Source organism: Gymnodraco acuticeps, unplaced genomic scaffold (genome assembly GCF_902827175.1).
Source record: "Gymnodraco acuticeps unplaced genomic scaffold, fGymAcu1.1, whole genome shotgun sequence".
Taxonomy (NCBI): domain Eukaryota; kingdom Metazoa; phylum Chordata; class Actinopteri; order Perciformes; family Bathydraconidae; genus Gymnodraco; species Gymnodraco acuticeps.
In genome coordinates, this window is record NW_022990558.1 from 705,280 (window position 1) to 716,949 (window position 11,670).

General features: G+C 41.3%; 1 protein-coding gene across 1 annotated transcript; it reads right to left on the reverse strand.

Annotated features, from left to right (window-relative positions):
• Positions 1 to 1,655: 1,655 nt before the first annotated feature.
• LOC117553488 (proton channel OTOP3-like) lies at positions 1,656 to 11,389 on the reverse strand. Its single transcript, XM_034227434.1, has 7 exons — positions 11,017 to 11,389; positions 10,793 to 10,929; positions 9,918 to 9,976; positions 9,674 to 9,828; positions 3,247 to 3,929; positions 2,799 to 2,963; positions 1,656 to 2,079 (listed from the first exon to the last, which is right to left on the reverse strand). The coding sequence occupies exons 1-7, from the start codon at positions 11,387 to 11,389 to the stop codon at positions 1,909 to 1,911; spliced, it is 1,743 nt and encodes a 580-aa protein (XP_034083325.1). The 3' UTR covers positions 1,656 to 1,908.
• Between the last annotated feature and the right edge of the window lie 281 nt (positions 11,390 to 11,670).

Consider the following 11,670-nt stretch of genomic DNA (forward strand, 5'->3'; position numbering starts at 1 on the left):
TTATTCACTGTTCCAGACTAGCAAAACGGTCTTCATAGAGCTTGGGGCACTTTCACGTTGAAGCAGGAAAAGGACAAACAAAAACTGTTGTTGACAGAAAGTGGGAAAATCCTAGTTGTTCTCCAACCAGATACGAATGTCTGCTGAACCTTTAAATGTCCTTTATTGGTGGTTGAAGGTGGTTCCTTCACCAAAGATTCAATGAGATTTTACCATTCAACACTACTTAACTAAGTAGTAGTAGGTGTACAAAGGGAATCCTAAAAGTAAAAAACTAAGGATTCAACTTAGGCAATGTACAATCGGCACAATGTCGTATAACTTCAACGGTACTACCACTAAGCTTCAAACTTGCAATTGCATTTCGCGACAATCAAACAAAACTTCACATTGATAAATCTACAAGTTAGAACATTTTGGTTAGGATAGTCTATGTAAATATCCCCTCTGTGGGACGAATAAAGGTATTCTGATTCACATTTTTGATTCCAAGAGGCACCAGCATACACAACAGAACTGTTGAATTGGACTAGCAATGATGTTTAATGTCCCTAAAGGAACCGCTGTAGTTGGATTAAGCCAATTGTTAGCAACCACCCATTATTACTGCCAAAAGTCACGTGACTCACTCACGTGACTTTTGGCAGTAATATTCCGCAGGGACAGGCACATGCATAGATATATATATATCTATCTATCTATGGGCATATGCTCCACGGCAGCAGGGGCGCTACTGAGTCCATTGGGAAGGCGGAGGTTGAACAGAGCATGGAACAGCCTGTCACTACCCGATCAGCCATATGCCATACATTTTTGCATACATTCACAGTAAATATTTATTCAGTATGATAGCTGTCTAAAAGAAGTTAAATTCATTTCTCATTTATTCTGACAATGTACTTAACCCCAAATAAAAGAACCCAATAAAAAGAGTTGTTAAATAATAGTGAAGTCACGTTGTAACAATAACTCATCTCTCTCGCGTTTTCTTTTTGTGATTTGCCAAAAGCCATTGTGTCAAGAGTCCTTCTTGGGTTGCCGTCCGGAGTTGTCCAATATTGCAGACCATCTCGCACATGCGCACTGCAGATCGGGTAGTGACAGCCATAGATATATATATATATATATATATATGCATGTGCCAAAAGTCACATGAGTGAGTCACGTGACTTTTGGCAGTAATATTCCGCCGTGAGAAGAAAACGTTTTGTACTTGTAAAAAAAGTGTTGTAGTTGTAAAAAAAAGTTGTGTACTTGTAAAACCTATGCTGAATTTGTCTCTGAAACATGATTTATTAGAAAAATGTTATGTGTTTGTTTGATAGATACGTTTTTTCTTTGCAAAACTTAATGCATTAGTTTGTAGATGGTGTTTTGTATTTGCAAACCACATTGTGTTTGTTAGTGAATCATGAGGCGTTTGTTAAAACCTGTTTAGTTTGTTTGTGGAGTTATGGCAGGAAATTAGCTCCATAGTTTGTGCACAGATGGAAGGCTGACAGGCAGGTAGGCCATCCAGTTATTTTAGCCGGGCCGGCTCAGATGATTGGTCGTGCTTTTTACAGTACCACGGCTTCCACAGGTGACATTTTTTTATGTATTTATTGTCAAAGCATTTAATATATTCATTGCTATCGGGATGTTAAGAGCATTCCATGGAATATAACAAGTGTTTCTGAAGTGAATCACCTACCCCACCTTTAAGCTTTTAAGGACTATTGGAACTAAAGGGAAAAAACATGAAAAACAGCCTAAAAAAGAAAGAAAATCCTCAAACTCTTTTTCAAACTTACATTTCATACATAAACCAACTCATTTATAAGTGAGTATCATGTTGTTTTTCCACTAAACCTTTGTATATTTCCTGCTATAACAGTCATGTGGTCAGAGTTATGCCTCTGCTGCAGGTCAGGCAGAGATGAGCAGCTCCATCAGAGCCCCCACTGAGTGCATCCTGTAGAAAACACTGAGCGGCTGACCCAGGTTCACCAGAGCAAACCACACGGAGAAGCCGAAAAACTGTTTCCCCAGGCCGTTCTCAAACTGGGGGTGGACTCCAAACGCAGGGATCACCCACAGCTGCAACAATAGGGAACGTATATCAACTTTATACAGCAGAAATAACAAAGAAACTTTTATTTATTTTTAACACGTGTGCCTCGCTTTAGGAGAGATGTTTAGGTGTCCATAGAGGACAACAAAGTTATAAAACACTGCCACAAAAAGTTTATAAATATTATTTTCCACTTTCATTGAGTTAAAAATGTTAACGAACTTCACTTCTTAAAGCAAAATACTGATTTTTTGTATTTATTTTAAAACACTGAAATGGAATGTAAATAGCCAGGGAGAATTGTTTTTCTGTTTCAAAGTCTAGGAAATGTCAATGATGAGCAACACGAGTTAAGATGCATTTAGTATTAATTAAAAAAAAGTATCCCTTCCTACAACTGCTAGAAAAATGTTATACATTAATATTATATTCACTTTTACTGACTTAAGTATTTTACCAACATCAGACCTAAAGTATTACTGCCTAATATATCAGAGTGTAATCATTTTCAATAAAAACAACTAAAATATCATTTGTATGTGAAGTGTTAGGGGATTACTTTTGGTTTTACAGCCTGTACTTCCGCTACACCCCTACCCCATAAGACTTATTAAAGGGTACTGACTGACAGCAACAAATACAACACAAAATCACAACCTCACCAGATGTATGCTCAATCATTAAAAAAGTCAAAAATAATCAGAAATATATAAAGATTCAAATAAATCAGACAACAGACACTCACCATAACATTAGAAAGGATGAGGAAGGCACAGATTTCTTGTATGGCTCTTTTGGTCCAGGGTTTTTTCCCATCATGCTCTTCAGCAGCAGCTGACGTGTTCCCCTCCAGTAGCGAAACATCTGTCTTCCTCTCTTCTGGTGTTTGAGCAGCAACCTTTTTCTTAGGCTGTGGCAGAGTTTAATGTTGAAACAAAACCTTTGAAATGACTGACTTCCAGTTCCGGTATACAAAACATTAAATGCAGGGAGTACTATACAAAATATCTAATTTGACTGAAACAGAAATCATTTTGCCGTCAAAAAGTTGATTTACTTGAAAGATCTGTAAAAATTGTGTTATCATTTCTTGTAAATAAGCTATTTAGCAAAAGCTTGATGAAAGAAATATAAAATGTTTACATAAATAATACTTAAATGTGTATTTAACTAAAAGCAGCCCTAGCAGGTACCTTGAAGATGCTGCTCCGCTGCTTCTCCTTCCTCTTGGCGAAGAGGTTGGGGTGCCTGTGCAGGCCTTCGATGATGAAGATGTTCTGGAGGATGAGCTCCAGCAGGCTGAGGAGTGAGTAGGACAGGTCCAGGTCCCCCAGGGGCCTCTGGGTCCCCACAGCCAGCGCCGCCACTAGGGAGAAGTAGGACAGGGCGAGCTGACCCAGAGAAGCTGCCACCAGGAGCAGAACATCCAGGCTGCGGGTGGGGTTGTGCCCCCCCTCGTTGGCCCTCCTCTCCAGCCTGTAGACCAGCATCCCGCCCAGGGAACACAGAGACATGGCGGGCATCACGGCCAGGTGGTACCCGTAAAATATGTGGAAGGCGGTGAGGCGGAGCTGCTGCTGCCCCACCCAGACCTGGTAGAGAATGAAGACGGCCACCCCAGCTGCGAGCACCAGGGCCCCCAACACCAGCCCGTATATGACCCCCCCTTGGTAGACAACTTGGAAGGTGAGCTTCTGAGACTCGTGGTGGGGGCCCGGACTCATCCTGCGGCCTACATTCTTCCACATGACGTAGATCAAGCAGCCTGCCATCAGGTAGAACTCCATGTTGAAGGGGTAGAGGATCTCGAAGCCTTTCCTGAAGATCAGGCAGCCTGCACTCACACTGCACTGGCACCAGGTGGAATTGGCAAGTCCTGAAGCAAGCATGGAGGAATGTTAAAAAAAAAAATATAGACATATAGTACAAGCAGTGGTAGAGGACACATTCAAGTAATTTACTTGAGTAAAATGACTGAAAACTACCCTGTTAGTAAGTTACAATTCTGCATTGAAAGTGTAACGCAAGTAAGTGTATTCAGTCAAATGAAAATAAGTGTAGGAGCCATTTTATGGGTGTTGTTGGTGTGTCAGTTTATTTGAGTTATATGTATAGTGCAATATTATTTATGAACACTGGGTGGCGGGGTTTAGCTGCACCGGGTGTATATAAGGAGGTCATAGGTGACAGGAGAGGTGTAGACACAGGAGGAAGAGAGCATACCGATTCCACCAGCCCGGCAGATGCTCATCACAACAATTAGAAACTGTACAATTAACCCTGGTATGTAAAGCTGAATAAACAACATTATAAACTTCAACAAAGGACCGTAAATCATGTTTGTGTCTGCGTCTGGATCACTCTTCAGCCCTTCTGTGAAAGTAACGGCAAAAATATCTAGGACATAGGAGAAGGAAATTGCCATTACATTAAGTGGAATCGCACTCTTTGAGTGAAACTGGACAATAAGAATCACTTCAAATTGGATTAAGGATCGTTTTCAACGGAAACAAACAATTGGATTAATGCACAATCGACATCGTCATCACGGATCAGCTGCACACGCCACAATCAGCTGGAGATTGTTCCCACCTGCGAGGACCGAAGAGGCTGAGAGCAAGACTGGGAAAGCGGCCGGGTATGTGCAGCGTGATAAGTAGATTGTATTGGAGATATTAAGCTGTATTGGACAATGGCTTAGTAAATGGATGTAATGCTGCAACGTTGTCAGCTGTTTGAAACAGCGCGCTGTCAGCTAACGGCAGTGGCGAGCCGTGACTTTTATACCTAGGCCCTCTGACCCCCCTTCCCTCGAAAAAAGAGATATGTCTCAACATAGACTTCAGCCGAATATCAAAACAGCGGCCCGGGGTGCAAAACGCATCAATGACAGCGACCCTCTACCACACAAAACAACACCATTTATATAAACACCTATCATGACAGGGCACCCACAGCCAAGTAACAATTACAAATGAATTAAGTCTGCACGGCGGCCCGCATTGAAAATGACTTAGGCCTACCTTTGATGATCAAATCACTGAAACACAAAGTCCATCCTCCTGTCCTTTTGGATGAAGCACTTGATGGAGGGTCATTCAGCTGATCCTTTGCCACTCCAGTTTATCATTGTAACTCAATCTTGAAAATGACTCGGTTAATAATTTCGCAACGATGTCATCACTATCACTGAAGTGAGCCATCATGAACGAACTTATGCTAATTATAAATCTATCGATCATAAATCTATCGATTAGATTTATGATTCAAAAGTAGGATAGACATGTGGATATTATCCGGCTGAACACAACGTGCATTTATCTAACAGGTTCGTTTTCCACAGACCTTATTTCGAGCTATTTTCCAAAATCCTATGGAGAAATCCCATTGCTTTCTGTCGAGGGAATCCGAGCGCAGCTTACTTCCGGGTTTTAGGACGCGTCACTGCACCACTTGCATAGACCTCAGTCACAGCGGGCGGAACTTGTCATAAAGTCCGCGAAAATAAAGCCTGCCCATTTAGAGGGAAGATATGATTGGTCAATTGTACTGTCATTTGACATTACTCTCTCATTGAGTTACTATAGCGGGCCCTCTGTGAATCTACAAAGGGACCAACAAGCCCTCCCGTGGAGTCCCGTCTTCACATAACTCGCAGAGACGGCATTTAACCCTTCACATTCCAACAGAAACTGAACAGGCAGATTCGAAGGATTTATTTCTTTGGAAATATTATTTTAAATACAATTAAATTATGTTATTTTGGTAAAACTAATGAAAAATGTAACAACTAAAAAATAATATTATTATTTTTTTTTTATGTTTTCAAATATAATTTTTTAGAATATCTTAGGCCCTCACAGAGGGCATAGAGGTCCCTGACGGCTCGCCACTGGCTAACGGACAATTCCTGAAAACGAAACTTAAAGGGACAGTGAACATTAATCATGTCTGTGAAATCTGACGTCACGTCACAAGATGGCGCTGTTGGACTGCAATCTGTGAGGGAAAAAAGGATTATCACTCACACTGCCAAAGGATTGGAATTGTTTATTGCAAACTGTCAAAAAGCAAGAAACTTCAGCTACAAACAAGTAAAGAAGTTAATGGAAATACAGTTGAAACTGGTTGAATTTATGAAGTTGTGGGATGAATTAAAAGCAAATCACAAATCATTAACCGACCAACTGCCTGAAGAAGAAATGGGAAAGCAAAAGCAGTGGCTGCAAGAAAAGATGCATATATTTGATGGATTTATACAAGATGCAAATGTGTGGTTATCTGAGAGTGGACAGGCAATTACACACTCTATTGTGGGAAGTGCCATAGAACAAAGTGTCAGCTCAGATGACATCGGACCTGATGACAGCATTTCAAAGGCATCACACCCTCAGTCAAGACACACAACTGGTTCATCACACGCATCATCTACCTCTTCTGCTCGAATTAAAGCCCAGGCAGACAGGGCGGCTTTAATCGAAAGGGCGGCAGCACTGAACAGTCAACATGAGCCTGATGTACAAGGGGAACAATTAAAACAACAGGAAGAACAGGTGAAACGGAAAAAGGAACAATTGGATTTACAAACTAAACTGGCAGAAGCCAGTGCCAGGCTAAACGTGCTCAGCATGGGATCAAGACACACCTCGAGAGCATCAGATGGGATGAGCTCTTACTTCAGAAACTCTACAGCAAGATTTAATCTACATGCAACTGAATTCCCGCCTCATCAAGCCCAAACCTCTATTCCCAGACAAAGTATACAGACACATGTGCAGGGACATGTTGACATCACACCACCTGTAATCAACAATGGTAATCAAGGTGACATCTATAACCTAATCCAGAGGCAAAATGACATCACTGCTATGCTGGCTCAACAACATCTCACTTCTACTTTACCTCCAAGAGACATTCCTGTTTATGACGGTGACCCATTGCAGTTTGAAGCCTTCATCCGTGCATTTGAAAGAGGAGAGCGGAAAACTGATGATGAAAGTGACTGCCTGCATTACCTAGAGCAATACACTAGAGGACAACCAAAGGACCTTGTGTGCAGCTGCCAACATCTGCCTCCAGCTCAAGGTTATCAAAGGGCAAAACAGCTGCTTAAAGAGCACTTTGGTAATGAACATAAGATCGCCACTGCATACATGAACAAAGCATTTACCTGGACAATGACCAAAGCCGAAGATGTGAAAGCACTGCAAGCCTTCTCTTTGTTCCTAAGAGGTTGTTGCAATGCAATGGAACATCTCACCTATATGGATGAAATTAATGTTGTTTCAAACATGAAACACATTACATTACATTACATTACATTGCATTTAGCTGACGCTTTTGTCCAAAGCGACTTACAATAAGTACATTCGACCAGGAAGACACAACCTTGAAGAAAACAGAATCATATAAGTATATCAGGTTTCATAGAGCCAAACATTTCAAGTGCTACTCAACTGGCTTTAGGTAATCCAGTCCTTTATTGGTATAAAAGTATACTTCAGAACACATACCCTACAAACTCAGAGACAAGCGGAGGAATAGAGCATGTCAGCTACAGGAAGAGCGTGGGCATCGAGCTACATTTCCTGACCTTGTCAACGTTATAGAAAGGCAAGTGAAGATACTGTCAGATCCTCTGTTTGGAAGCATCCAGGACGATAAACCAACTGCAGCTATCGACAGCAGAGATGCTAATGGCCACCCTGCTGCTGCTGTCAATCGGATAGCCATTGTACGCCTAGAGGAGCTATTGGTCAAACAATACAATCATGATTTCAAGGAAAATACAAGCAAGGAAACAGAGGAAATGTCCAGAGAAGACAAACAATTCCTGAACATTATGAATCACTCTGCAAACATGTCAGACGCCAAAGAGGATGGAGATGTTGTAGCAGACGCCAAAGAGGATGGAGATGTTGTAGCAGACTCCAAAGAGGATGGCGATGTTGTAGCAGACGCCAAAGAGGATGGAGATGTTGTAGCAGACGCCAAAGAGGATGGCGATGTTGTAGCAGACGCCAAAGAGGATGGCGATGCTGTAGCAGACGCCGAAGGAGACAGTGATAGGGATGTTGAAGGCAAAACTGAGGCCCCCCAAGAAGAAGAAGATGAGGGTCGGGATTCAGGTGATTACTATGAAGAGGCAGAAGACGAGCCTTTTGAAAGCCAGCTGACTTCAGACTCCTGTCACAGCATGCCTGACTTCACAGCAGATGTCGAGTTACACCAATCTGACGTAGTGCCTGAGGAAGAAGCCAAGCTTGTGGCCGAGAAAGTGAAGATGTCAGATGGACACTACTGCCTAGACTTGCCATTCAGACAAGAAAATCCCAGCTTGCCCAACAACAAACACGTTACCGAGCAGCTCATCTGCGATTTTGCTGCTATGGTAGCAGGGCACCGGCTGAATCCAAGTGACAGACCTGAAGAAGTGACTGACTCATCAATACAGGAGCCCTAGGAGAGGCTTGGAATTGGGTGAAAATATAACCCACAGGTTCTCTCAGCGCTGGACAATGGCAACACGACTGCTTCAACCTAAGAACAGCAAAGACTGATGACCCTTAAAATAAGGGAAAATAAACTGAAAATTCTTTAAGAATTTCATACCAACACATACACACCATTTTTATAGCTCCTTTATTATTTATTGGTAATTGTTTTTGTTTTCATACTAAAGCCAATTAGGAGCTGGTGTGTAGGAGCCATTTTATGGGTGTTGTTGGTGTGTCAGTTTATTTGAGTTATATGTATAGTGCAATATTATTTATGAACACTGGGTGGCGGGGTTTAGCTGCACCGGGTGTATATAAGGAGGTCATAGGTGACAGGAGAGGTGTGGACACAGGAGGAAGAGAGCATACCGATTCCACCAGCCCGGCAGATGCTCATCACAACAATTAGAAACTGTACAATTAACCCTGGTATGTAAAGCTGAATAAACAACATTATAAACTTCAACAAAGGACCGGAAATCATCTGTTTGTGTCTGCGTCTGGATCACTCTTCAGCCCTTCTGTGAAAGTAATGGCAAAAATATCTAGGACATAGGAGAAGGAAATTGCCATTACAATAAGTATTTATAATTTCCTCTGTGACTGTAATATATTATGCCAGTTTTTTATCGTTTGTGTGGTTGCTTTGTGGAAAAAGTAAGAAATCCCAAATCTAAAAATGATTACTAGTATATTACACTTATCAATATTAAAAGAAAATCAGTGCATCTTCTTGTGGAGCTGGAACCATGAAATGTTTTTTACATTAATAAATAAATAAATATCTTAAATGATAAATAGTTAGCAATTCATTTTCAGCTTATCTTATAATCATTTCAGCTGGAATAGCACATTTTCATGTATTTTGTGCAAACAAATGTAATTTGATAAAGCTTTCAGATAAACACAGTTTGGTAAAAAGTACAATATTTCCATTTGAGATGCAGTAGGGTAGAAGTAAAATGTAGTATGAGGAAAAAAAATAATACTAATATTAATCAACAGTGCAAGTGCCTCAAAATTGCAAAACTTGAATAAATGTACTTACTTTTCAAAGTAAGTAATTGTGTTTGATTACAAGGGGGAGGGGCATGATTCCACCTGAGACGTTTAAGTAGCCTACCTGCTAAATCAGAGCTGTCTGCTTCAGATGAGTTTATGTTGCTGAAGTCCAGCCGGTCTTCTTTCTCTAACTCGATCTCCTCGTGGATGGTGTCCTCCGTCACGGCGTTGAGCCACAGCACCAGGTCAGCGGAGAGGATGACCATCAGCCCCGACCTGCAGCAAATAAGAAGGTTAAAAACACAAATGCAACAATAACATTCCCGTGTATATTAAACGTGTGGAAAATATACATAGTGATGCACCTGGTGATGATCTTATGTCTGTGAATGCAGTCTTTGGAGTGAGCCCACAGTAAATATGTCTGCAAAATAAAACCAGTATAACCAGTTATACAATAAAGCACTATACATTTACTAAGTACTTTTTTTAAAATAACATTGTCATGCTACAGAAAAAAAAGTGATAGAGGACACATAAATGAGCCAAGACATATTGGAATCAAAGTTTGGTTCCGTTTTGGATTTTTGGTGTGCAGTAGAGAACTAGATTCTATCTACCTTAAACGTTTCAACTTTTATAGAAAACTCTTATCGTTTTAGAGCTGTCACATTATAAACCACATTTTTTGAAAATGGAATGTTTATTCAAGCTATCTGTCCCTTGATCTTTCACACAAATATTTGATGACCAAACCAATTTCACTGGCTGATGAACACTCTACTGTAGTTGAAATCTCTCGACAAAGTTGGCAAGTAGACCTATGAGTTTATATTGTTTTATTTTACTTTACTTGTGGGGTGAAATCAAAGACTATGCCGTTTTTAAAGCAATTCAAAGATTATTATTATAAGGGATGTTTGAAGCTCTATTCGTACGCATGCTTATTACAATTCAACATTTGCACTTTTTGTCTTTTTTTGTTTCAATCAAGATAAATCCATAATAATAATAACACATTCCTCCACTTGGCCTAGTGGAAAAGGTCACCTTCTATACTTATGGCATGCTTTGTCCATTTATTTATTTTTATAATAGATTAGAATATTCATATTAATAGCTGTTACAATCACAATGATCATGTTCCTTTCTTCCACAATCATCTTAGTTTTGCTCATTGTAGCCCCTGTTCAATGTGAACCAGCTGATGTTCTCTTTCCCACAGTATACAAATCCGTACCTGCAGCGCGAGGAAGGGAGCCTCGATGAATGGAGAGAGCACTTTAGCAGCGGGCTTACACTCCCTCATACTGATCAAATAACCAACCCTGAAGATATACAGCAGCAGACTGAATGCAGCAAACAGCATGAGCACCACTGGAGCACAGAGAGAGAAAGACATATTTATTACAGGATTCAAACTAATATAATCTAGTATTCTGTCAAAATGATACAGGAGCCTACCGGTGACAGTGATTCCCCCGGCGTGGTGGTCCTTGTGTGGGCAGATGCCAGGCTGCTTACTGGCCCACAGCAGGTACCACAGCATCCACAGAATGCTGGCCCCCATCAGCAGCAGCATGAACACCTGGGGCTCCTGGTGCTTCAGGCCCTCAGGGTTGAAGGCCTGCCCGGCCACCAGGGCGGCCCCCAGCAGCATCACATTCAGACCCAGCAGACCTGAGATCAGACGCCTCCCGCTTGGGACCCACACCAGAACCGGGTCCTGCTCCGGCTCCTGGATCTGAAGTTCTGAGTTCTTAACTGGTTCATCATTTTGGAGATTTCCAGCTTTCCCCCAGGAGGAATCCAGATCTGTTAAGCCGTTATCATTCATGATTTTACTTCAAGATACAATCCTTAGTTCCTTTCACCTTCCTTCTCCTTTTTCTGCTTTCCATTCAGTTCCAAGGACTTTCTCTTTTTACTTTCCCGCAGTTCGACATGTGAAGGCTTGCAGCTGAAGGGTGCTGTAATCCGCCTCCCACACCAGTGTAGTGTAGTGTTTACTTTTCATGTTGACCTTAGTTTTACTTGAAGTCGCTTCATGGTCCCAAAGAAGCTGAGCAGAATCTTATCTCAGCTTTTGTTTGTTTAAAAGACTCAAACACAAACCCT

Coding starts and splice junctions, on each gene's coding strand:
- LOC117553488 (XM_034227434.1), bottom strand. CDS start 11,389: ATGAATGATAACGGCTTAACAGATCTGGATTCCTCCTGGGGGAAAGCT. Junction 3,930..9,673: donor AGACAGCTCTGATTTAGCAG/GTAGGCTACTTA, acceptor TGCTTGCTTCAG/GACTTGCCAATTCCACCTGG. Junction 2,964..3,246: donor AGCGGAGCAGCATCTTCAAG/GTACCTGCTAGG, acceptor ACTCTGCCACAG/CCTAAGAAAAAGGTTGCTGC.